This window comes from Periplaneta americana, chromosome 13 (assembly GCF_040183065.1).
Source record: "Periplaneta americana isolate PAMFEO1 chromosome 13, P.americana_PAMFEO1_priV1, whole genome shotgun sequence".
NCBI lineage: Eukaryota > Metazoa > Arthropoda > Insecta > Blattodea > Blattidae > Periplaneta > Periplaneta americana.
The window spans coordinates 125,214,012-125,241,983 of NC_091129.1; the positions used below are offsets into that span (position 1 = coordinate 125,214,012).

Genomic DNA, 27,972 nt, shown 5'->3' on the forward strand with positions numbered 1-27,972 from the left:
GGCCACTATTGGACCTTTGCCTTTTCCAAAAGTTTATTACAATAAATTAATAATTAAAAGTCCTAACCAACTTTTTCACCAACGAAAGATGGTGTGCGACCCTGATGTTCATTCGCGCACATCGGAAATGTGATGTGATCCGTGGTATTTTTACTGTTCGGTGGTGGTACTGAACAATAGACAAATCGTTGCTTCGACTTTCGAGACAAATAATCAAAAATGACGGTCGCTTGGCGTATTGGTACGATCAAGTTCTAGAGAGTGAAATTTGTTAGTTAAATTAAACATTTATTTGCATTCGCAATGATCTGATGTAAATAGTATACGTATTTAAAATTAAAAGCGCATCAATTTCAAGCAAAATATGGGTGATACACAGACTTTTTCGCGTTCAGAAATAATTGGTTTAATTATTAGACTTGCACTTCTGACTGGTGTAACGTTTTTTAGTGTTAAATGGATGATCACGCAGTTGGATCCCACAAATAAACAGAAGAAAACCGCAAAAAAGAAGGTGGGTTTTGTATTTCCTTCAGAAAAATACATTTGTAACTACATACCGGTATATGTATTTCTGCATACTTTCATAACCTCTTTCTCGCTAGGCTATATAACTCATCACTTATAATAAGTTATACGTGATTAAGGAAAGAGATTTAAATGACTTTGAATAATTTAAACACTGATATTGGTGAAGCTTCGATACTTTGCTGTATCACACAGTGGAGAAAAGTGCTACTCAATTGATTGAAAATAACCTCTAAAAACAAGCAAACAACTCTGGAGACATCATGTAATCACTGCGAAAGCTATAAACGCACACAGTTCAAGTATTTTCCCTTCTTTTTTACTTCAACCTAACCTTATGATTTTGTCAGCCCATTTTCATAGTGGTATTACAATGACTTGCATTTCTTTCTTCGCTTTGGTCCAGAGTAAATCTTTGATAATCATAGTTTACGAAAACATTTCTTTCTTCTCTGGTCTAAATATCTACTTAGGCCTATCTACCAAAAAGCATACTGTACACGTATGCATGGTATACCGCGGGGGGGGGGGAGGTTTTTGTGTGTGTGTGTGTGTGTGTGTGTGTGTGTGTGTGTGTGTGTGTGTGTGTGTGTGTGTGTGTGTGTGTGTGTGTGTGTGTGTGTGTGTGTGTGTGTGTGTGTGTGTGTGTGTGTGTGTGTGTGTGTGTGTGTGTGTGTGTGTGTGTGTGTGTGTGTGTGTGTGTGTGTGTGTGTGTGTGTGTGTGTGTGTGTGTGTGTGTGTGTGTGTGTGTGTGTGTGTGTGTGTGTGTGTGTGTGTGTGTGTGTGTGTGTGTGTGTGTGTGTGTGTGTGTGTGTGTGTGTGTGTGTGTGTGTGTGTGTGTGTGTGTGTGTGTGTGTGTGTGTGTGTGTGTGTGTGTGTGTGTGTGTGTGTGTGTGTGTGTGTGTGTGTGTGTGTGTGTGTGTGTGTGTGTGTGTGTGTGTGTGTGTGTGTGTGTGTGTGTGTGTGTGTGTGTGTGTGTGTGTGTGTGTGTGTGTGTGTGTGTGTGTGTGTGTGTGTGTGTGTGTGTGTGTGTGTGTGTGTGTGTGTGTGTGTGTGTGTGTGTGTGTGTGTGTGTGTGTGTGTGTGTGTGTGTGTGTGTGTGTGTGTGTGTGTGTGTGTGTGTGTGTGTGTGTGTGTGTGTGTGTGTGTGTGTGTGTGTGTGTGTGTGTGTGTGTGTGTGTGTGTGTGTGTGTGTGTGTGTGTGTGTGTGTGTGTGTGTGTGTGTGTGTGTGTGTGTGTGTGTGTGTGTGTGTGTGTGTGTGTGTGTGTGTGTGTGTGTGTGTGTGTGTGTGTGTGTGTGTGTGTGTGTGTGTGTGTGTGTGTGTGTGTGTGTGTGTGTGTGTGTGTGTGTGTGTGTGTGTGTGTGTGTGTGTGTGTGTGTGTGTGTGTGTGTGTGTGTGTGTGTGTGTGTGTGTGTGTGTGTGTGTGTGTGTGTGTGTGTGTGTGTGTGTGTGTGTGTGTGTGTGTGTGTGTGTGTGTGTGTGTGTGTGTGTGTGTGTGTGTGTGTGTGTGTGTGTGTGTGTGTGTGTGTGTGTGTGTGTGTGTGTGTGTGTGTGTGTGTGTGTGTGTGTGTGTGTGTGTGTGTGTGTGTGTGTGTGTGTGTGTGTGTGTGTGTGTGTGTGTGTGTGTGTGTGTGTGTGTGTGTGTGTGTGTGTGTGTGTGTGTGTGTGTGTGTGTGTGTGTGTGTGTGTGTGTGTGTGTGTGTGTGTGTGTGTGTGTGTGTGTGTGTGTGTGTGTGTGTGTGTGTGTGTGTGTGTGTGTGTGTGTGTGTGTGTGTGTGTGTGTGTGTGTGTGTGTGTGTGTGTGTGTGTGTGTGTGTGTGTGTGTGTGTGTGTGTGTGTGTGTGTGTGTGTGTGTGTGTGTGTGTGTGTGTGTGTGTGTGTGTGTGTGTGTGTGTGTGTGTGTGTGTGTGTGTGTGTGTGTGTGTGTGTGTGTGTGTGTGTGTGTGTGTGTGTGTGTGTGTGTGTGTGTGTGTGTGTGTGTGTGTGTGTGTGTGTGTGTGTGTGTGTGTGTGTGTGTGTGTGTGTGTGTGTGTGTGTGTGTGTGTGTGTGTGTGTGTGTGTGTGTGTGTGTGGTTTTTTTTCTCTTTTTTTTTTTCTTATATTATACCTATTGATTAAAGGATAAAGGGTATCCCAAATAGGTACCAGTATTAAAGTTTGTGTTTGTTTTCAGTTTTTGCTGTACGTATTCGTTCATGGATTTTGCGTTATTATGGTACCTTGCTAGATGATACTGATACTGTGCAAAAAGGAAGCTTGTGTATCTTTGATAATCTGTAGATGCATATTTTACCAGGCCCTGGCACTTAATTGTTTTGAGATTTTCTTATCACTTCTTTTATTTCTTTCTGGGTTGTCTGGACTGAATTCTCTGTTGTTAGGGGTTATGCATTTGCTGTTTAGTCAACTGTCCAAAGACAGGTATGAACCTCACAAATGATACCAAAAAGCACCTCTTATGAGACAACTAGGCCCGGAGATAATGGGGTAGGGTGGCCAGTTCCTTTCCCCCTCCATTGCATATATCACCAACTAGCTATATATTACACTAATCAGACTTCAGATGCATACAAACAATTGTTTTTCCTCTGATACATATCGTCAAGTGAGAGGTACTGTCTGATAATAGATGTGCATATCAGCCAGAACCTCAATCAGAGGATAGGGTTATGCTGAATACTTTCCAACTTATATCCCAGGTTTGCATTGAGATTTTATTTGCCAGTTTTCCACCCCATTTCCTTACTGTGATGAATAGTCAATTCTCACTTCTGCTGTACTTTTCGCTTCTTCTTCTAGGTACTATAGTCAGCTCACTTTTCTTTCAGGAGCTGTTTATATGGTCTCCACCTCCCTGCATAACATCTCAGTTCCAATAGTTCTGAAATTGTGAAGGGCGTTTAGTGTTTCCTTTGTCTTTTGTAACGCTGTTTGTCAAATCAAGGTTGAGATTTATTTGTTTAGAATGGGGTATTGGCATCTTGAACTACTTCTAATGAGTCATTTATTTTGTTTGTTGCTATCGGTTTTCTTGCCATGTTAATTTCTTCCTTGTCGATTTTCCCAATAAAACTTGAAACTTTACCAGGCTAGACACTTCTGAAAGCAATAAGCTGTACTTGCATGGTTTTACAAGCCATTACCCAATCCTTCATCTGACTTGTATTTTGCCTTGTACTACAGTATCACTGCTACAGTTTGCTCCATAGTACATGAAACTTAAAAAATGACTAAATGATTTTCATACTACAGGACAAAGAATAGTACAACTTAACATTCGTATGTTTTTTTTTTTTTTTTTTAAACTAATGGTAGGTACTTGACTGTTCGTCATTCATTCACATGAAGCCAGTTATGTAGACGAATGTACCTACAGATGTTGCCCAGGATGTGCCATAGGAGGCTAGTCTACACTACACCTGCGATGAGGTGAGATGAGATGATAGTTGAAGTTTGTTGGGATGCCACTGGGGAACTGGAGCTCCCAGAGAAAACCCTTGTGTTACCTGGACCACGGGCGTGCCCAACACAAGTTATAAATCGGGAGTATACTGGGGATCGACCGCTGTAGCAGCTTAACATTCATGTGGTTATTTTAGGTTTTACAATGAATTCACATTTGGTGTTCAATATTTTGCACCTCAGAGTTGCTCTCTTTCTAATTAATTTTCGCCATTGCTCTCCTTCTCACTTACCATATTGAGTTTTGTATTCCATGTATCCAAGCAATGCTTGATATTCCAGCATAATATTAATTAAATATGTTCATATTTTAAGGAAATATGAAGTACAATTGAATTTTTATCTCTTTCAGGCAGATGAGAAATTACGTCGTCTTGGAATTGAATATAAAAACTTGAATTTAGAGGTTTGTAACAACTTTTTTACTGTATATAGTTACCGTATAAGATGATCATATATTTCATTATAGGTCACAATTTTGACATGTTATTATAGGAAAGTAATGTGTTATAGTTAACAGAATACGAAATGATGATAGCTGGCCATTTGGTGGATCCAGCTGCTATTCCTGTGTCATGGGCAGATATAGCTGGTCTAGAAGATGTCATCCAGGAGCTGAGGGAGACTGTTATCTTACCAATTCAAAAGAAGGAATTATTTGCTGACTCCCAACTTACACAACCACCAAAGGGTAATTATCATCATTGAAATTTTCAACAGGGAGTGAAAGATATGAAAATAAAGTGTGTTTCATAAAGGTAAAATTTAACTCTAAGTGATTCATTCGTTTAATTGCTGCAAAATAGAGCGATTTTTAATCCTGTATTGTCTCCATCCATGGGAATGTAAAAGTTTTTTTTTCTTATTCAGTGTTGGGTCATTAACCCGTCTGGGAGATAAACACTGAAGCTGTAGTTTTTTACCATCATAGGCATTGCTTGCAGTGCACCATAGGAGGCGAACTACATAGCACTACATGATGATTATGACGATTAATGGAGCAATTGTGGAATGCTAACAGGGGAAACTGAAGTGCCCTGAAAAAATTACCACCAACACCATCTTTGACGACTACAAATAACACTTCTACCCACCAAGATTCGAATGAAGTTACAGTATGGAAAACTGACACAGTAGCCATTTGGCTAATGGTGTGCCGGGAACACAAAAGTTTGTATTATGAAAGAAAACATGAAAGATAATGTGAATCTAGAGGATTAGAGATGCAAGGAGTACAGGAGTTGCTAAGAAAACATATCAATGTGTTTAATATTTCATGTGGTTTAATGAAACAAAGGAGATTCCTCTTGCACCACAGACAGTGCAGAGAATTGTGCCACCATCTTGGTGTAACCTAAAAAAAATTCCTGTTAAGGTTAGTGGAATAGGGGCATCTAAGTGTCTGGGAAAATCGGGAAATTTATATTTCAGAAAGAATGCTGAATAATTTAATACATTTTCTTAATAGTTACCTCTTTTCTTTCTTTCAGAGATAACATTTGAAAAAATCTCAATAAATAATTTTGTGTGGTTGTTTTATTTCTGTTACAGTACAATTTGGAGTGAAATGAGCATTGAGGGACTTCCGCCTATTTTGGAAGACACCAACGCACTTGAACTGCCAACATAGAAAACAAAAAATCACACTCAGTCACTTTCACCTTCATCTTGAGATAATAAAAGCCTAAACTAACCTAAGTGCGTCGGTGTCTATTCCAAAATCGGCGGAAGTCCCTCAACGCTCGTATAACCCAATTTGGGAATACAGAAGGCAGTTAAAATAAAATAGAATATTATGAATGTAGAAGACGAACAAATTGCAAATTACATTGAGAGTTACACATGTGTTACTTGTCAATTTATTATTTGTGTATTCCCTGAATAATCATATGTTACTTGAGAGTTGATAAATCTGGAAAAGAGCAATAAAATTATACTGAATTTTACTCTTTGAATGACTAAACTGACGAAAACATGTTGTTACCATCATTCAAGAGATTGTTGCAATGTGGTAATGCAAGATTCAAAGTAAGTACGAGCATTATGCAAAGTTTGGGTCTATGGAGTTTATGATACTAATAGCAGAAACAATTTAACAGCAGAACCGATTAGTGGTACATAAAGTGACATCTGACATACCTGGAGAAGCAAGTTTTACAACATGTCCCATATATTCAGGATCATGTTGTCAATTTGTTGGTAACAGAAAACATTTTCCATGAGAAACCTCATTGAATTTATCTGTTCCCTCTCTGTGTATTAACTGTTAATACTGTACTATGTCATGACGACGAATCTGCTGGTGTATTTTGCATGGAGCTCTCTCATTCAAGGATAAGGCTTTGTTAACATGTTGTAAATCTATGCCAAGAATCATTCAAATCTATTTCTATTCTAAAGGAAGCCATGTTAAGGGCTTTTTTTTTTTTTTGCCTTTAAATCAATCTTCTTATTGTATCCATCTGTTTGCTGACAACATATAGTCCACTACAGTCCACTGTAGTCTATTCAGTTGTTGTTTTTCACGAGAAATGAGGGGTATTTTGATCGGTGTTCATTATAGATGCCTGTTGCTAGTAGCCAGAGGTGGGGTGTAGTCAATATATACTGCAGGGCTGTGTCTTCTGCAACTAGTCCTCCAGAGAGTTTTACACTGAGGGACTCCATGAATATAAACAGTGAAAAATATAGTGGGACTGCGTTGGTGGTAATGCAGCTTATGTTACTTGTTAGCTTAAACAACAAGTTTAAGCCCCCTCACCACGACAAGGTGAGTACCCACGAGAGGGTGCCTTTAAAGTCAAATGCCATCAACCAGGCTTGAATTTATGGATCTTCGATTTAATAGTCACGCAAGGTAACCACTTGAGCACGTAGAATGGATTTGGCAGTAAAATATTCAACTTAAATGTCTCATTTATGTGACATTTCGTCATCGTAGTGCATCCAAGGTATAGGTCCATTGGCCTGTTCTGGTCTCAATAGCTATCGAGAAGTGGTATTTAATTCCACAATATGAAAAACTGAAAGCAGTGGTGTGTTTTTTTTTTTTTTAAATAAAATGGTTGTATAATAGATTTTGTTTTTCAGGTGTGCTGTTACATGGACCTCCAGGTTGTGGGAAGACCATGATAGCTAAAGCTACAGCTAGTGAGGCCCGTACACGATTTATTAATCTAGATGTATCCATGCTTACTGATAAATGGTATGGAGAGAGTCAAAAATTGGCAGCAGCTGTCTTCACACTTGCTGTGAAGTTGCAGCCATGTATAGTCTTCATTGATGAGATAGGTAAGTTTATTTATTCATCATTTTCTTTTCCGTTTATCATAAACTGTGTTTTATATTCTTCATGTTAAAATGTCACTAGGAGCATCATTAGCCAAGCATTGACTTTCCACACTGGAAACTTGGGTTCATAACCTATAGATGGTGTTAGGCTTAGGTTTTGTAGGGATACTTCCATTTCTTATTTCATAAATATGTGATAATTACTTCATTATTACCTACCACGAGATAGAATCCAGTCTTGCATATACGAAGGTTAGGTTTGGTTAGTTTAGGTTTTTATGAACCAAGTCCACGCATACGCAGACAACCAAGAGATGGTCCTGTCAATCATGGCCCTTATGATAGTTTTTGTTTCGTAATATTCATAAACAATAATATGATGAAAGCAATGAATAATTTCATGGCCACTAAAAGTTTTCTTCGTAAAAGACGAGGTATTTTCTTTAGACCACAAATAAAACGGCAACGCAGTTATAATTACGTACTTAATGCTTTGGCGAACATTAACCAGAAATTTACTTTCCTTCATTTTAATGATATTCCCTGAAACACACCTCCCCCCCCCCCCTTTATTTCGGTGTGATAACCTACTTTAAGATCGTACATCATCAGCATTTTCTTTTTGCACATTCAAAATACCGCCATTGTACTGTATAAACCTTGCATTTGACTAATGGAGTGAATTATTTAAGAATACAATTGCGAATTTTACTACTACCATTTTGATTGTCTTTTGTTTGACATGACTTGGTACGGCCCGGTGACTAGTGGCCAGCGAGCATCGTCGACTACTGATGTTGGTGTACTGTGCGTATTATCCAGTTGTTCCTTACTTTTATTTATAAGGTATGCATTGAGGAATATACAAGATCTGTCTGAAAAACATCAGTCAATATTATATATATACACAGAGTGATTCAAAAGTCACGCGACATAGACAAACTCCGTTATTAGTGCAGATAGCGAAAAATGGAAAGACGAGAAAGTTGTTAGAAATAGGTAGTTTTCAATCTAATGTGCTTGAATTTTCAACGTAGAATGCACCATTTAGGCTGTACACTAGTACGACACACCTGCCAGTTCCAATGCTGCCATATTAGTGGCTTTTCGGCTAGTTCTACCGGATTTCAGATACATATTATTTAACAGGGAAAAATAGTTGAAACACAGAGTTTAGCGGTTATTTAACTTCTCACAGTGCAAAGAAGCATTTCTTTACATTGATAGCATAAGAATGCAGGGGAATTTCATTCTTGCTTGGCAGTTTTCCTTGAACATGTATTGGCTACACTGTTAATTTAATCGTCATTTCGTAATTTACCCGATGCACTACAAATCTAAAATCCGGTAAAACTAGCAGAAAATCCAATAATTTCGCAACATTGGGATTGGCAGGTGTGTCGTACTAGTGTACAGCCTCAACGGTGTATTCTACGTTGAAAATTCAGGCACATTAGATTGTAAACTACCTATTTCCAACAACTTTCCACTTTTTACATTTTTCGCTATCTGCACTAATAACGGAGTTTGTCTATGTTGCGTGACTTTTGAATCACTTTGTGTATATGTATATATATATATATATATATAACCTACCTAAGACATTGACACTTAAGTTCCCTTCAAATACTCTCTTTGGGATGTCACACACCTATCCAAACATCCCTTCCACATTTTTTTAAAACAAACTGCAAAGTCATCTTTTGGAATTGCGAATTGCATTCAGCTGTCTTGTTGCATTCCTTATGATATGATATGATATGATATATGATATATTTCATGTCATCAGTCCCACAGTACGCAAGCTCAACCAAGACCTCTCACTGCTGACTGATATCCCCACAGGAGAATGACTGTTAATGTATGCACAATATAGTCTCCTTTAATGGCTGCCAAGTTACATCAGACCTGTGTGACCAGTTCTCAAGGTGGCTATTCAAAATGACTAGATATTTTCCATTTAAAAACCCATGTTTAAATCTGTCAGCCTTAATTTTAATTATCATGTTGACCACTTCACTAGTGATGATGTGGTCATATTGAAGATGAGACAAAGTTTATTCTCTTTTTCAGATTCGTTCCTGCGAAATCGCAACTCCCATGATCATGAAGCCACAGCCATGATGAAAGCACAGTTTATGTCATTGTGGGATGGTCTGATTACTGATCCCAACTGCACTGTTATTGTGATGGGGGCAACGAACAGACCTCAAGATCTTGATCGAGCAATTCTGCGGAGGATGCCAGCAACATTCCACATAGGATTACCTGTAAGTATGTATGTTGTGGAAGTGAAACTTGGATGATTAGAATAAAAGATGAAAATAAATATCAGCAAGAAAGTTTTAATAGTTTGATAATTCGTATTGGATCCACTGAATATGAAATTAGTAGAAGTTTAAACTTAGACAAAATCATAGAAGGCTTTGCAGAGAAAAAAGAAAGATAATTTTTTTATGCATTAAAGGCAATAATAATATACATTTTTATTTGTATCCATATTCTCTATGCCACATCAGTAAATTTAAAAATACAGTTATATTGTCAGACTCCAAAGCAGCTATTCTATCAATAGTCTCTAGACACACACCGTCATCTTAAACAGCAGAAATAACTAAAATGCTCTCTCAATTAATATCACTCAATAAAAGAATTGTATTCCAATGGATACCATCCCATTGTGGAATCCTGGGAAACGAGAATGCGGATGCTTTAGCAAAGAAGGGCACCAGTGCTACTTACAGACCTGTTACTAAATCTACGTATTACTCTGTGAAAACATTTATTAAATCTACATACTTAGACTTCAACAAACAAAATTTGATAACACACTCTCAAGGGAAAAAATGGAACTCTCTGCATCATAATCCACAGTTAATTCCTGATTTACCACGCAAATTGTCTGTAGCTGCATTTAGATTGGCAACAGGCCATAACTGTTCGGCCAAGCATCTGCATAGAATTGGAATATATCAGTCCCCTAACTGCCCACTGTGCAATTCAAATTAAGAAATGAATTCGGAACACCTCAAAATCTGTGCTTCAGTGGCTGACCATGACAATATCTTTGTAAAATTGGAGTGCAAGAGGTCAAATGACTTTATTATTAAGTGATACTGTATTTAGGATTATTACAAACAAAAAGTATAAATTATGTCCTGATAATGCTGTTCTTATATTTTGATTAAAATTACATGTAATACTTTCACTAAATCATTTGACAGTCAATAAAAAAGGTGATTTTCTAACTATTTAGATTAGCTAAAGGTAAACATATTATTTTGTTTGTTTGCTTGTACGCTTACCTTATATTAAATATCATCCATTCTGAATACCTCTTTCTATATAATTTTTTATTTTCATAATTTTGTTTTCTTGTAATTTATTCTATATGCATCATTATTAGAGCTCGGAATTTTAGGTGCTAAAAGTTAATATTATTCCTCGGTATGTTTATAAAATAGAAGCCATGCCCCCACTTCTTTGACACGTCATTCTTGTCATTCAGTATTTTCCTTTTGGTACCATTAAAGGTCTCTAATCTTAACTACCACTTACAAATTAGCCCACGGTTTACAAGATTCATTACCCAGTCCTTGTGACTTTGTCGTCTGTTATTACATATCGGACTCCTGTGAACTAGGCTTAAAGCCCTCCTTGTGGGCACCACATCTATTCATCTACACTCAGTGTCATTCTTAACTTTAGCACCTAAAATTCCGGGCTCTAATCATTATATTGAATTAATTTATAGCTTTGTTGTGAATGTTTATGATCTCAACATTTAAATCTCTGTAATGATATTATTAATATGTTGTATTGTTATTTTTTTTATTTAGAATGTCACACAGAGAAGGCAAATACTGCGTCTTATACTTGCAAATGAGCCCACTGCCGAAGATGTAGATCTTAATAGAATGGCAAAATTGACAGAAAACTATTCTGGTTCAGATCTCAGAGAACTGTGCCGCAATGCTTCAGTATATAGAGTACGTGATTACATGAAAGTTGAATCTGGAAAAGGGTAAGTATTTATTATGTGTTCATAATTTTATGCTAATGGGGAGTGAACTGTTCATAATTTCAGTTGAAATCAAATTGTGATAGTTTGTCAAAAGAAATACCTTACATTTGTCATATTTTCTTTTTTTTTTTTTTTTATTATTATTCATATCTCTAGAAATGGTGCAGGGCCAAGTAAATCTTCACAGCCAACAGTCACAGATTCAGAAGAAGAGTTCCATGATGCATTACGACCAATCACAATGGATGACCTCATTATGTCGCTTAACAAAATGAAGGAATCGAAAGTGCACACAGGTGGTTTGCATTTGCCTAAATTAGATATGGACTAGACAAATTTTTAGGACTAAAAAATTGTAGTTGTTGCCATTACAGAAACAGTATTGAGGAGGTGCTTCAAGAACAGGTAATGCAATACTATATTTACTCGATTGAAATATGCATATATTTTTTTAAAAGACAAAGAAATGCTGACCCTCAAACTCAACCATTTTGTATTATTTACTTGAGAATTTTCTTTATGAAGGATTTCTTGTATGATTTTTGTCACCAATTTGACTCGCGAATATTGGAAGTAAAAAAACAATAAGTGTTGGCTGGGTGTTCCAGTTCACAAAGAAGGCTCACCACAAGTGATAATGGATTTTCACAACGATTTCTCCCCCCCCCCCCATACATTCCATTTGAAATAAGAAACTTTCCTATAAATTTCTACATCCGGAGAAAGCCTGATTTTCGAGATACAGTTTTTTCAAATTCTTCAGTTCAGAGCTATAACTGCTAATGCAAACAGTGCTATGTGCTAGACATATCAGGCATTAAATCTCATCTAGTTGCATACCATATTGTCAAAATCCTCTTAAATAATATGTTATGAAAATGACATACCAGATACATAATATTCATGAAACTGATTATAGAATATTCTATGAAGAAATGTTTAGCATTTATTTACGTCATGTTCCATGAATGTTTCTTGAATTCATCCGAAGTCCTTGCTTTGTACCCGTGATGACAAAATGCCGTAAAGCTGGTCTGCTTAACATTTGTGTCTCTTGAATACTACACTTGTAGAGTTTCGGTTTCAGTTGTGTGTAATTTTTTTTTACATAATTCGATATTTGCAGTTGTTCAAATCCTAATATGATGAACATAGTCACTGCTGATGTGTTCACACAACCACACTTGTCATCCATAGGGGAAACTTATTGTATATACAGATACCAGGACTAATCTGTGTACATCACAACTATGTCCATACTCGCACTAGCAGAAGGATTGCCTGAACTGAGAATAATGGTCGTGAGTTAGCTTATCTGATACATGTTGGTCCATTCTGGTGGAAGACAATGTTTGTTTGTTTTGTTTTGTTTTGTTTTGTTTTGTTTTGTTTTGTTTGTTTTGTAGAACACTAACTGCTCACAATCCTCTTGCTTCACTCCACCCCCTCACTCAGGAATTGTATCGATCTTGCAACTGTCCCAAATACACAGATTGGTCTCACTATCTATAAAATACATTCTGGAATAGAATACAGAGAAGTGCCACATAGCTACAGGCCATGAAATGATTAACTTTACAATACTACATATAAATACACAGAAACATCATAAAGAATATGTTTAAAGCAATATATCCTGGTATTATCTCTTTCTATATATACTTTTATTCTTTCCTATCTCAAGAAAAAATGTTGTTGTTGTTTTCTAATGCCAGGCGTTTGACAATAAAGTCATTTGATCTCGTTAAATGGCAAGTTGTAGCCGATTTAAGTGAACACCATATTTTAACGTTTTGGTGGCTACTTCAGTCACACACAACCCCCAGAATGTCTGGAGGACCACACCTGCTGTTGGTCGACGGGTCCATTGGACCTAGCTGGGAGATCTTGTTGATCACCAGCTTCCCCTCCTTAAGCCACTGGAGGACGATTTTAGTGTCATAGCAGGTCAGCACTAGGAACAGAAAAGTAGAAAGAGGAGGAAGGAAAGGGAAATGAACCCCTAGGCCTCGAATGCTCTAATGCCGTCGGGATCGAAGAAAGTAAGAGTTCAGTCAGAGGACTGGATAGGAAAGGGTAAAAAGGGAATTAGATATTGGATAGAGGAAAATTATACCAAATTCAGTCATTAACTCATCAAGCTGACCAGTGCTAATGGATGAATAGCCCCTCCCTTTAGTTCAGCTCGTAAAATTATGCTTACTAACAGCTGCACTACGGGAAGGTAGGGATGGGACATTGGGTATTTGTCCAGGTTGGTTCCTTAAAGCCTTCAATGGGAAGGATTAATGGCTCTCCCCCCTGTATCCGACAGATACCTTTTTGCAGCCTCGAGAAAAAATGTTGATGGCTGTATGTTAAAGGATTCAGCAAATGACAAGATTATAGCAGAGAGATGCAGATTTCATGACAACTCAGATGTTATTAAAACTGCTTGGATTTTTTAAAATGATTACTCTTTTTAGAAAGTTTCGAATTAATTTTGATATCAAACAGATTTTTCATAAAATTACTTCACTTTTTCATTCAGTTATAAGATATTGTTTACTTTTTCATTCCAGTGCTAAAAATTGGGAATGAAAGACGGAAGGGAAGTACATTTGAGTAATAAATTATGATGCATACAGCTTTACTGTGAACTTAAGTCTAAATTTTTCAACATAAAGTGGCATTGATAGAGACACTTTTGGTGAAAACGTGGTGAAGTCCTAAATGGAGATTTTGGTCTCATTTCACTTTATTGTTGTGTTCATCCTTTTCCTCTTCTTCTTCATCTTCCTCACAGCCTGTGAGTGCAGCTATTCTCACTGTCTCCACCTCAACAACCGTAGTTGAAGGTGATAAAAACGTACTGTTCTTGAATAGTGATATACATAGAACTAAACTTAATATTTCCAATTTTTATTTTTATGATAGATTTTAAATTTCAATTTTATTTTTGAGATCACATCAATAATTTTGAACGGAAACAAAATAGTTGCTAATTCTTAATAAGGCAGTTGATGTAATTACACTTTTGACATTTAAAGTATGCACTCCCATGTTGTGTATATTTATAACATGTCTTTTGATAAAATTTTGCAATTTCCAATTAAGTAAATATGGTATAAGGCAGCTGAATTTCTTGGTTGTACTTTTGAAATGTGATAGTTAATTTCAGAAGTGTTGCAGGTTATTAGTAGTAATCAGTTCCAAGTGGAATCTGATTTTTGTCTTAGACACAACATTTTATATTTAGATGCTATCAAAAATTTATTTTCAAAAAGATAAATTAACTTAATATGAAATGAAATTACAGTTTTTATATAACCCATTCTGATGAATGTTGGTTAATGTTGGTTAGTGTGATAAGTTCCTTTAATATTTAGGGCTTTCAGCACTTCTTTCTTTGTTTACATATTTTTGCTGTTGACAATTACTTTATTCAGTGATAGGGAAACTGACTAAGAAATGTAATTCCTGGAGGAAGTTATCAAATTCGGAACATTTATTGAAGCCCATTGCAGTGGGTATTGTAAACTATGTAGTAGAGTCGATAATTTCATGGACACCAGCTACTGTGAATACTAATTACGTCATTGCTACATTTTATAGATTTCTGCCCACAAAAATAATTAATCCCACCTATGCTGCATATCTGCCAATGGTGGTACATTTATTGGGAACAGTATTGGAAAAAGTATTTCTAAATTAAACTATGCTGAAGAGATCATCCTACACTGGTTGGAGTATTTTTATATTCGACAAAGTTAGATATTTGCATGCTTTTTAGTTACTGACATGATGGATGTAGTCAGTGCCATTATTAGTATTCATAAGGTAAAAGGCAAAGGTATCCCCGTAACATGCCATGAAGGCACTTGGAGGGCATGGAGGTAGAGCCCCATGCTTTCCATGACCTCGGCACTAGAATGAGGTGATGTGGTCGGCACCACGCTCTAACTGCCTTTTACCCCCGGGAAAGACCCAGTACTCAATTTTATAGGAGGCTGAGTGAGTTTGGCAATGAGAAAAAATCCTGTCACCACCTGGGATCGAACCCCGGACCTTTCAGTCCGTAGCCAGCTGCTCTACCAACTGAGCTACCCGGCCGCCCATTATTAGTATTCATAGATGACATTATTTCAACATATTTTGCAGTCTGTAATACAATGCATAGCAGTGCTTTGCTAGTCCATGAAATTATTTACTATTATATATTTGTCCAATTAGAACAGAAGTTTTTCACTCTTTTATCATCAATTATTTCTCCATGACTTTATACCTATTTAAAGGTAATTTTTTATGTTGTAGATAATGAACAATTTTATAGTTGAAGTCCATGATGATTTTTTAATTAAAATTTGATCATATACTTAACTGTCAATATCTTGAATTGTGTGGTAGTCTGTTCAGGAATGTTGGATTAGATAGCATGTTTCAGTACAGACTGTACTTGGTTTGGTTGTTTTGATGAGTTGTAAGTCCTGAATATTTATATAGCACGGCATCTTTACAATTGCAATAATAAATGTTCACGATATTGTGAATGATGTATTCTGTTAATTTTATTTTTCTTCGTGTGTACCATATGCGCAATGCACTTTTATTAGCACTGTAAATCAGTGATTCCAGCTCTTTTCTGATTTTACAGACGTTTGTATCCTCACTTTTTTTTTTACGATTTGGGGACCACTGTTATAATTGTAAATGGTTTTACAATAGCTGGATATTGGCCCTTATTTCTTTTGTTATCTTATGTGGGTATATTCTTAATATTCGATGTGTTAAACTTCATTATAAATGCTGTATATGTTTAAAAAATAGAAAAAATTAAACAAGGAATTTGTTTTTCACCTGATAATACTAGACCGAAAATAAAGTGTAAAATGGCTGTGTGATCCAGTTGACAGTTGACCATCATGCAAGCCAAAGCATTCTGGCAAAGTGAGCTTCACATTCCATTAATGTATGCAACAACAAGTATTTCGATAATAAATTATGAAATATAGACTTTTTAAGATGTACTTAGCCCAACTAAGCAAGTAAATGCTAAACTGTCGACCCTCTTGTTCCAGATATTTTTGGCACTTATGAAAATAAGCATCACTGGTTGTAATTCCATTTGGGAAATTGATGACATACCATATGTACCCGCATAATGGATGCACCCCAATTTTTCGCGTTAAAATTTAAAAAAAAATTCTCTGCGTAGAGGAATGTGAATCTGTGACAAATGATAACAGTAATACTGAACCTGACAGTGAATGATGTAATGCTAGTGTTAATAACAATAAAGTGTCTTATTTTATTGTTTCTGTATTCATTGTTACAAGTTATTATCTGTTTATACAACTGCTGCTGACCATCGATTGTCTTAAGTTCGACGTAATCAATATATAAATTAGTCACGGCCCATATATCGTTACATATTATATCGATTCTTTCAGCATTCAAACTGGCGCACCTTTAATACGTGTTTTTTTTTTTTATTTACTAAAATTTTTTCTCGCGTAAAGGATGCACCCTGTTTTTTGTTATAAAAATCGAAAAAAAAAAGTGTGTCTATTATGTGGGTAAATACGGTAAATACAGTTGGGGTGGGGGAATTTACATCTCCACCATGCACATTATTTAGAACCCACTAACAAACTCTGGCACTCTGTTCAGAATCACCAAATTGTAGTTTCTGTGTCACAGTAATTTTATATGGTTTTAACTTTAATAACTTTGTAGCCCTTTGCATGGAGTAATGTGAAATACCTGTTTGTTAGGAGATGAGCTGAAGCTATTTGGTAGGGGAATTTTCCAGTCGAAAAATCAATGTTATCCGAAGTCTGTTTAGTTAGTACTCTTGCTCCTGTTTAGATTTTTATCTGTAACACTTCCCATCTCCTGAAATTTATTCCTTAAGTTGTATGCCATGGAATGTTGTGGAATCCTAATGCCAGGAAACTGATATCTGAATTGTCTCTGAATTTCACATGCCAACTGTGTCAACAAATATAAAAAATAAAATCAAAATTGTGTGTGGAATGAAATATTTAAATTAAGCCATTTTACGTGGGTGAAAATTCATTTAAGAATAATGAAAAACTAGAAACACGTCTTGACCACATGAAAGCATTTGCTTGACTGATTAGCTGTTATGTACAGGTTAGCCTTGTCTTGATCTGTTACTATCACTGCCTCTGCTGTGTTGCAGTCAGTTGCTGACTGGATCACTATATTTGTACTTTGTAATGGAATGGTTACCATGCCTATGAGATCCTGAGGTTCATGGGTTGAAACTAGTGCTGTCTGTCGATTAATCGAACTTTGATCGATTTGAAAAAAGTTTTAATATACTGTAATACACAATTATTGTTAAATTTAATTTGTGTTTGGTAATAAACATAAGTATAAAATGTAGTATACAGGGCATATCAAAAGTCCAGTAACACTTTCAATATTTTATTACACAAAAACTACTAATGATAGCACTTTCAAACACACGTCAGTTTAAAGTCAAACTCTCAAAGTTATTCAGCCGCTTAATTTTCAGCGACGAAGCTACATTCCATACGAGTGGGAAAATTAACAAGCACAACTGTCGTGTTTGGGGTACACAGAAACCTCACAGAATCATTGAACATGAGCGTGATCCACCAAAGGTGAATGTTTTCTGCACATTGTCACAACGAAAACTGTACGGACCTTTCTTCTTCATTGAGGCTACTGTGATTGGACATTCATATCTGGACATGTTGGAGCAATGGTTGGTGCCTCACCTTAGACAAGATCTCGATGACGATTTCATCTTTCAGCAAGATGGGGCTCCGCCACATTTCCGCAATGCAGTTCGTGCATATCTGAATATGGAGATGTCTGATCGTTGGATAGGATGTGCTGGAGTAAGGGACAGATGTTTCATGACATGGCCACCAAGGTCACCCAATATGACTGCATGTGACTTTTTTCTATGGGGGTTACCGAAAGGACCATGTGTTTGTACTGCCTTTGCCACGTCATTTAGAGGAATTAAAAACCAGAATTCGAGAAGCTGCCGCCACGGTCACAGAGGATATGTTTAAAAGGGTATGGGAAGAGTTTGATCATCGTTTGGACATCTACTGAGTCACTCGTGGTTCACACATTGAATCTCTCTAAGGTGTAAAACGAACTTTGAGAGTTTGACTTTAAACTGACGTGTGTTTGAGAGTGCTATCATTAGTGGTTTTTGTGTAATAAAATATTGAAAGTATTACTGGACTTTTGATATGCCCTGTATATGTATGTATTGTATCATTGTATTACAAAACAGTACTATTTTAGTTATTTACTAACATATTTATTATGTACGCTTATAATAAATTTATTGTATCAATTCTCCAGGAATTTTTGAGACAAAAACAAATTTAAAAAGTATGAGGACTCACCTAGTTAATACTGTTTCATCCATGATTTTAAAATTGTGAGTGCATTCACTTGCTCCAAATTAAGTGCTACTCTACGTTTAGTAACATTGTCGAAAGACAACCTAGTGGCATTGGATAAAAAAAAAAAACGTTTAGTAACATAGTTTTCTGCATCAATAAACACGAATTTTTTTTTCTGTCAAGCACTTCTCCACGATCGTTCAATTTAAATGCAAATGTTTCACTGAGTTTACTTCTCAAATTCTCATAGGCCTATGACAAAATGGAGTTTTCACTTTTTTCACAGACAACATAAATCTGATTTTTAGCAAACTAAACACACAAGCTTCATCTTCAGTAAAGAAACTGCAACAGAACAGAAGACTGGCCCCTGTTGTAATCGGGTTACAAAATTTTAGAAAGAGAAGAAGATGGTTAATCTCTCATTTGCACGCAGTGCATCCATGCCATAGCTAAGGGATGAGGGGGGGCGAATTCCAGAAAAGTATGTTTTCATATGCTGGGAAGATGAGCTGACAAACTTAATAAGGGTTTCGCATTGTGTTTCAACTTTCAATAGGGGTAGACCAGGTCACTGTCCGCATATCTTAATCTCTTTCTGAAGTGTTTGTGCAAAGATTTGCCCTATGCTACCTGCTTTGTAGTTACAAAATAACGGTATTAGCCTGTTTGAAGTAAGCAATTTCTGAGAGACGAATATTGTTGGAATTTTTACTCTGAGTTTACATTAACAAAATAATAATTAATATTGAGTACAACTGATTAATTTTAATCGACTCAATTATTCAATGAAATATTTTTGATCGGTTAATCTTACAATAGAAATTGATTGATCAGATAATCGATTAAATCCCACAACACTAGTTGAAACCCAATTGGGGCAGTGAATTTTTAAGAATGTAAAAATCTTTGACATAACTTTTTTTTTTTTTTTCAGAAGGAAAGTGAAGTCAGAGATACTATGTAAATATATGTCATGTTAAGAAATTCTTTTTCTGAGTGAGAGCTCCAGGAAAAAATACTCTCTTCTTGCCTACATAAAAATTCAGTTACAGACATTTGATTCCTGACATAAGAAGTAAATTTATATAGGTAAATAGGTACAACATATAATGGTCTGTTATGACACAGGTTGAAATTACCTTCTTCAACAGCAGTTTGAAATTTTAATTATGTTTTTGTTTGCGTAAATAGTAGACTTACTTTTCGAATATACAAATAATAATAATAATAATAATAATAATAATAATAATAATAATAATAATATTCTTCTTCTAATGGTCTTTCAGTTGGAGTCCTCTAGTCTATTTGGAATCTAGTTCTCCAGTACAGATGAGAGATGATGCCTTTCTGCTTTTTGAACACAAGAGAGGAGATTTTCTTTGTTCATTGGCTCTTGACTGTCGCAAAGTGTACAGAGGTCGGAGTTTAAGATGCCAATTTTTTAAGCAGTCATGTCTAGTCTTTAATCAGAATAGTGCTATAACCTCTTTATTGATTTGTTACAATTGTTACATTTCCAATTTTGTTTACTATTTTCCCATGTTTTACCCTGGATATTTACTTTGTAATTGTTTTCATATTTCTGTATTACCTTTTCTTACGAATTATTTTTAATTTATATAATCAGTCTCACAGTTTATAAACAAGTACCAGTTGCAGTGGATAAACCATGTTCAACGAATGAATTATAATAGACTTCCTAAAGCCTTACTTCAATACCGTCCCGAGGAGAAGAGAAGGCCTTAGGTCTTATACTTGTTTGGATGATGATAATGTTTATTATAAGTTTTCAGTTTTTGCTCTAGCTTAGTTTCCTTCTTCACCAAAAAATCTGCACATTTATTCCCTTGCACTCTTACATCAGAATGTATCTACTGAAAACTGATGTTTATTTAATCTTGTCAGTTCTGTTAGTGTCTTTTTTTCTTTCACTGATGGCAACTGCCCAGGGATTTGAGTTAGATTAACTACTTTTATTACTATTTTAGAGTCCACCAACTGTACTGCTTTATCGAATGATTTTAGTCTGTGTAAGAATTGGATCAGGGCTGTTAGTTTGACTTGTAGCTCTCCATCCAGTTTTGTTTCTCCCTGTGATCTATAATGACTAAATAGTTCACAGAAAACTTATGCTTCTCCTTTTTCAACTTGTAGAGAGCCATCAATAAATATCCGTAGCTATTCTTGTGATGGATATCTTATCTCTATTGTTTTCAGTGAAAGTTATTTCAGTAGGTTCTTCTTTTTTGCTTATATTTTCTAGAAAATTTTGGTGAAAATTATATGGTACATATTCCAGTGGGTTTACTGATTTTGTTGATGTTTCTACTTCTGATGGGATGTTTATTTCTGCAAATATTTTATTAGACCTTGTTGGACCTTGTTGTGTTTTTAGGGATGAATTTTCGTTTAGTTTTGGACCCAGGTTTGATCTTTCTGAGATTTTACTTGGAGCAATATGCTGGCAGGCAGGTTGTTTAATTTCGTCATTAATTGATGGATTCTTCGTGTAAAGCTGAAGAGCTTGGATGGGGGTTCATTGACTTCTCTGTTTGAGTGTTCTTGGCAATGTTTATTACCTCTTTGCCGAAGCTGATGATGATGATGATGATGATGATGATGATGATGATGATGATGATGATGATACAGCCAGCTCCAGCGTTTTTGGCTCTTGTCCTTGAGTACAATATCCAGTCAATGAGCATTTGTTGCCAGTGCTGCTGAGAATGGTACCACCCAAATACACGTCATGTCAGCAATCTGCCAATCACAGTTGTCAGTCTTATTGCTCACTGACTGTGGCGAAGGGAAGATAGTCACACTTTGCTTTCCTGGGGTATGTCCTTCAGTATAGTGCCCAGTCAGTGAGCATTTGTTGCCACTGCAGCTGAGAGTGGTGCCACCTCCTAAACATAAGTAACGCCAGCCATCTGCCAATTACAGCCGTCAGTTTTCTCGCCCACAGACTAAGGCAAATGTAAGATACTTGCTTCTTATGTTGCCATTACTTATTTCACATGCCAAAAACAATGACTTTGGTTATACTGGTAACATTTATAAAACATGAAAAGTTAACAGAATTAAAAAAAAAGAGATTGTTGTAGATATTGATCTTTGAGTTTCTTTAGGCTTAGCTTAATTAAGAGATTATAAGGAACAATGTAAAAATAATTCATTTAAGAAGGTTATAATTATAGAACGATGTAAATAATAGTTTCTATTCTAGCATAAACAGCATATGCGATATTATCCTTTTCAAGAAATACTGTAAGTTCACACTCAAAGGTGGAGAAATAGAATCACTTTGAAATGCTATAAACATCAAATTATTGAAGTTTACTTTTGTCCCACGGCAGCAATGGTATGTAGAATGTGTTGTAATGACCTTGCTTGTATTATAGTTTGATAAAAGTTGCAGAATTTTTTAGTCTTATGACTAGTTTCGAGTTGTTGTTTTTTTTTTTTCTTTTAAAGTATATAGTAAAGAGTTGTACTTTAAATGATACTAAGCAACACACATTTTCTGTTCATGACAGGAAGAATTTAAGTAAACATTTTAAGTCTAATTAATTGATTAACTAGTGGACATACTCAGAGGCTCTGAGGATGGTGCGTGAAGCACTGAAACAGCTGTAAGCCGCACAAATCTTACATAATTAACACGAGTATGTCCACTAGTTAATCAATTAATTATATTCAAGTGTATGCAAGAATCAAAATGGATTTTAAGTCTGTTTCATATAAAAATTTAGCAACGCCTTCCAGAATATGAGAAAATTCTTTTTGTTTTATTATGTTTATTAATTTACTAATATTTAAATGAAAGCCACTAAACTAATTTTTCTTTCATGCAATTTATTTTCTCTTGCCCTGAACATGCACTGATGCAGAGGTTACAGCTATAGACTAGTGAGTTTGTTAAATGAAATACCACTTCTTTTTCTTGTTCAGAGTTGACAGCTTTACTTCATTTTTAGTCTGCTGGAACTTGGAAAATGATCTTTACTAGTGTAATTAATTGTAATATACTTAGCATTTACCAATGTGCTACAATGAGTGTTCTGTGCAAGCATGGGTTGTGAGTGACGTTGCATTGCAATTATCATAGAGTAGACTATTGAAATATTAGTATAATCTAATTTAATATTCAAGTGGTAAGACTGAATTTTGTGGACAATTTACTGAAAAAGTATTTTACATCTGAAAATTTAGGGGTGGGAGGGAGGGAGGGAAACAATTATCAGAGGAGTACTTAATATTACATAAGATAGGTAGCAGGAAAAAGTTGTGTGGTAACAACTGGCTATATGATCGTGAGTTTAGGAATGGTCTTTTCTTTTTATTTCCTGTTTCCATTTTGATAAAAATACATGGGGTACAGTGATCGTGAAAGATTTTGAACATCTTAATTGTTGATAAAAGATAGTCAGATTGTTAAATATATCAGTTGTGTTATGGATCTCATGCCCTCAATAGTATAAAATTGCAACATTATTAAACTTGGTCAGTTATGATTAAAAAACAAAACACAACTAGCAAATAGTAATATGCATGTACTTTCTATAATAATACATTGCATCAAATTCTGAACTGCATTTGAATTCTTTAAGGAGCATGATGAGAACACAATCTCTTAATATCCAGATACTTACTCTGAATTTTATTTCTAGCATAGTACACAAATAGAACACATTGAATTAAGTAAACTGTTTATGGTGAGCTCTAAAACTGTTCAAAATGAATTGAACTGCATGCGAATTGTGTAATAGCACACAATTGATTTTGTTCATGAGCTACCTTTGCACTTATGTATGATTATATTATACACATTGTAGATATAATTGTTGACTTTGTATGATAAATTTTAGTTTTATTTTTTTAAATTGGCTATATTTTGTTTCAGTCAGGTGACATAATATATAACTAGTCACCAGCACAGCTTAGAGATAGTAGCTGGTCTCCTGATTCGAGACTATACAGACGTGAGTTCGAATCCTGTTTGGGATGATTACCCGGTTGGATTTTTTTTTCTCTGGAGTTTCCCCAAGTGCAAGCTGAATGTCAAGTGTTATATGGTGAATTTTCCACCTCTTCACCATTTCACTGACACTGGATAACCTCATAGCATTTGATGCAGCATTGTTAAGTAATGATTAAAAATATATGGCCAAGTGCTAGAAAATTAGAAACTAAAGATATTAGTATAATTATCATGATTGTTTAAAAGAGAAAACAAAAATTTAATTATAATTTTACTACAAAATTAGAATTAAATGCACATATATATTTCATTTTTATGAGAAACTCAAGTGAGAAATGAGGACATATTAAGAAGCTCTGTTGAAGGGGAAAATAAGTGTTAGTACAACACTTGTATAGATTCACTCATTTAGCCATGTGTGTCTTTCCTTGGCTGTTTGAATCATGGAATAAGCGACAGATTCTTCGTTATTAATTACACACAACTGACCACATTGCCTTCCATGAACAGTCTTACAGTAACAGATATGATTTCATGATACTAATATTCTGCATTATGTTAGTAACTGCAAAACAATCATTCCCAGTGGTCCAGTACATGTACAGTAGAGAAGTAAAACTGAAAATCTTGTGCTATAAATTTGCAACATGTAAGAGATCCTGTTCCTGAATAAAGAGAACTCCAGGCAAAATTACCTAAGGTCCTTTCCTTACCTTACACGGACACATATTTTTGCAGATCTGTGATACCGTAGCAGTCTCTGATGTTTGAATCCAAATAGTAGAAATTAAATCTTAACCTTATTGTGAAAATTCTGGCTTTGATACATCACTCAGATAGGGATGATTGGGTGAATGACACAAAGTCAAATACCTGTAATAAAATTGTGTTAAAAAAATTGTAGACTGTGCAGAATTGCATTCATAGGTATTCAAAATGCTAACAGACTGACATAGAGACATGCTGCTCAACCTATAATGTGATCTAAATCCAAAACTGAAAGCATAACTTTGCCTTCTCTGTTTATGTATTTTGTATATTTCTGTTAATATCAAGTCTGTTTTATAGATTTGTACATTTTTGTAATATTCATGCTATTTAAATGTTTTACATAACATATTTTTCCACTAGTAGTTAATGTCATTTAATCTAGTTCCCAATTTTACATTTCATCATGTTGGAAAGCATCTCTTTACGATTTTAATTTTTTTTATGGAAGAAACCATTCAGTTGTTCGGAAAATCTTCTGTTTATCACTCTTTTAACTGCCATTACTCAATATTGGTAGATAAAAATGCATTTAAATAACTTTATTTAAATGTAGATCAAATTTAATTTTTTTTGTTTCATTTGCTCCCTTTTTAAATAGTTCTTTCATTACATTACTCGTTATAGGGATGTGACGGTGTAAAATGAAAATATTCATGAAATTCTATTTCATTTTTATTTTACAACTAGCCGTACCCGTGCGCTCCGCTGCACCCGTTAGAAGTAAATATAAAGTAATTACATAATTAAAATAGGACATTTGATCCAGGGAACATTCGTGTTTGATAGAAGGATAAATCGTTTAATATGTTACTTAATTTAAATTGTATTTAAAATATTAAAATGCGATCATTTTGATCCAGAGACCGCTCATTTGGCGCAATGACAATTCCTTTAACATGTTTCTTAATTGTTATTACCAATTATTTTTGGAAAAGCGAAAATTAACAGAAAAATTTTGGCTACAGATTTATTATTATGTTTATATTATATTATATTATGAAAAAGTGTGTTGATAACGGATGTACTCGAATTAGAAAGTTTTTAATTTGTTGTGGGAGCTCTTGAATCTCAGGAGGAACAACTTTTACAACAGCGCAACATAATCTGTTTGGCTCATTACCCAATTTTTTTGCATTGCATTTATTGCATATGTATTTTGTGTATTTTAACACGATTCAATTGAGCATAGTTAAAATTTGAATTATAAAATAATGGATTGCTAAGCTAACGTACTATTACTGCATACTAAATCAATACACTCTCGTTGTTCGTTAATTCTCTGAGATAAAAATGAATATGTTCATAAACATTATTATAAGAAATACAGGAAATGAATATACAGAATAACCTATCAAGTTTTCTGTGCATAAGAAGCTATTTTAATCTTACCTGTCCTCAATTCACTCACAAGTTACTGTAATAACATTATAGCATTTTGTCCATCCAGAGAAACTACACTTTCCAATGATGAAATAATAATTAATTATACAAATTGGTTAATTTAGCTTCTGATATTACTTCATACAAGCACAGAAACATTGTCTGTAGGCTATGTTTCATAGCTTTCGATTGTTGTGTCCAAGGCCCCTTATAGACGAAGTCATTTGTTTTTTATTTCAATACACCGCCTTAGATGGCAGTTATTTTAATTTTAAAACTCATTTATCTCATTAAATATCAGTCCTATCAAAATTTTTCAGAGAATAAAACTTATCAGAAATCATTTTTAAAGAAACTTTTGTTATGTAACATATTTCACAAAAATCAATAATAAGCGAGATATTTCGATTTATTTAATTCAGGCCCCCTTATAAACCCCTTTTAAATAACTTATTTTGAATGCCATATAGCCTATAATCTAAGTTACAACGAACTTAATTTATATTCCAATTTTCATTGAAATCAGTTCAGCCATTATCGCGTGAAAAGGTAACAGACAGACAGACATACATACAAACAAAAATTTCAAAAAAGCGATTTTCGGTTTCAGGGTGGTTAATTATATATGTTAGGACCAATTATTTTTGGAAAATCGAAAATTACCAGAAAAATTTCGGCTACAGATTTATTATTAGTATAGATTTAAATATTGTTTTATCATTTGACTCATATGGTGACATCACTACTCAAAATTAATATGTATTCAAAGAAAACATGCTTACTGTAACAAGATTTAAGTGTTATATTTGGAACTCCTATTAACCTTCCCAATTTCATTTCAGCCTCTTCCATGTACCAAAATACCCATTCCTGTGATCATTTTGTTGCGAAGGTATGGCAATCAGACACACGAACGAAGATTGCTTCATGTCCACTATGTCCAAGGTATTTACAAAATGAAATTTGCATTTATATGTGCTGTTAGACATTATGGTAGATACAGTAATTGTATGTCTTTCATAATATTTAGAATTGTTGCATGTTCTGTCTCTTCCTTGCAGAATGATTCCTTGGAGTAGTGTTATAATCATTTGAAGGCAGTAGAATTGAGTTACAGAAGATACGAAATAGGAAACGAATAGTAGCATTTGTTTATTGTTACTAATTTACCTTAATTCTGAAAGAAATTCTGAATTTCTCTAGTGCAGAAACTTTTTGGTAATTTAGAGGAAATGTAAGCAAAAACGTAAAACATAATTAAATTTTCTAATAGAAACTCAAACTTTGTTGTTCATTTTATGTAGAATAAATTTATTAAATTTTTCGTAAAATACATTTTCCTATAATACAAGTTAAATCTGTCTTGAGCTTAATCAAATAGTTTTAAGTTTTTTAATTTGTACCATACGAGATGTATGAGATACATACAATAACCCTGTTATACTAATAATAGGTAAGCATTAGAGCACTTGATAGCATGCTATCAAAGGGGAAGTGCAGTAAAATTCACATTCTGAGATAATATGTTCTGAACAACATGCATTTACATACAGTGGCGCAAACTACACTTTTCTATGACTAGTGGTTTCCAAGTAACATACAGTAAAATCCCTCGCAACCAGTACCCAAATACCAGCAATACCAAAACAATGGCATTTTTGGCTGAGCCAAAAAAAAAAAAAAAATGTTTAAATCTGCCACATTGCCACAGTCTGGGCCGTCAGTTTTGCCACATTAGGAAGTTCGCACAAACTTTCGTTTTCAGTGAATATTCAAACCTAAAATTAGTGTATTATTTGTGGTTGTGTGTTATGTTTTAATAAAGAAAATCCACACTGTTTTTATGTTTAGTTAGTTAAGTTTGGGCCGTCAATGTTGCCACATTAGGAAGTTCGCACGAACTTTGATTTTCGGTGAATATTCGAACCTAAACTTAGTGTATTATTTGTGTTGTGTGATGTGTTTTAATAAAGAAAATCCACGCAGTTTTTAAGTTATGAGCAAGTGATAGAGAAATAAGCTTCACATGGCTGCAGTTTCAACATTTGACACCATGAATTACGAACTTTTTTTTTTTTGTATATACCAGTATTTATTTAATTATCCGGCAAAATCTCATATTCGGAACTAGTC

At 35.0% G+C, this 27,972-nt stretch overlaps 1 protein-coding gene across 4 annotated transcripts; it reads left to right on the forward strand.

The window, feature by feature from the left end:
- Window positions 1–197: 197 nt before the first annotated feature.
- On the forward strand, window positions 198–27,833 carry LOC138712379 (outer mitochondrial transmembrane helix translocase-like). 4 transcript variants are annotated; one of them, XM_069844070.1, is made up of 9 exons: window positions 198–514; window positions 4,345–4,398; window positions 4,506–4,683; window positions 7,083–7,283; window positions 9,357–9,553; window positions 11,123–11,307; window positions 11,464–11,603; window positions 26,682–26,784; window positions 26,901–27,833. In XM_069844070.1, exons 1-9 carry the CDS (start codon window positions 365–367, stop codon window positions 26,932–26,934), a joined length of 1,242 nt encoding a protein of 413 aa, XP_069700171.1. In that variant the 5' UTR covers window positions 198–364; the 3' UTR covers window positions 26,935–27,833. The 4 variants fall into 4 exon arrangements, with proteins under 4 accessions (XP_069700171.1, XP_069700170.1, XP_069700173.1 ...); XM_069844069.1 differs by having other exon boundaries at window positions 26,682–27,833; XM_069844072.1 differs by lacking the exons at window positions 26,682–26,784; window positions 26,901–27,833 and adding an exon at window positions 19,994–22,914 and having other exon boundaries at window positions 200–514.
- The last annotated feature ends 139 nt before the right edge of the window (window positions 27,834–27,972 follow it).

Bases quoted from the DNA above. Each gene is read 5' to 3' on its own strand.
- LOC138712379 (XM_069844069.1), top strand. From the start codon at position 365: ATGGGTGATACACAGACTTTTTCGCGTTCAGAAATAATTGGTTTAATT. The intron at 515-4,344 runs GTGGGTTTTGTA...TATCTCTTTCAG, and splicing joins AGAAAACCGCAAAAAAGAAG to GCAGATGAGAAATTACGTCG. The intron at 9,554-11,122 runs GTAAGTATGTAT...TTTTTTATTTAG, and splicing joins CATTCCACATAGGATTACCT to AATGTCACACAGAGAAGGCA.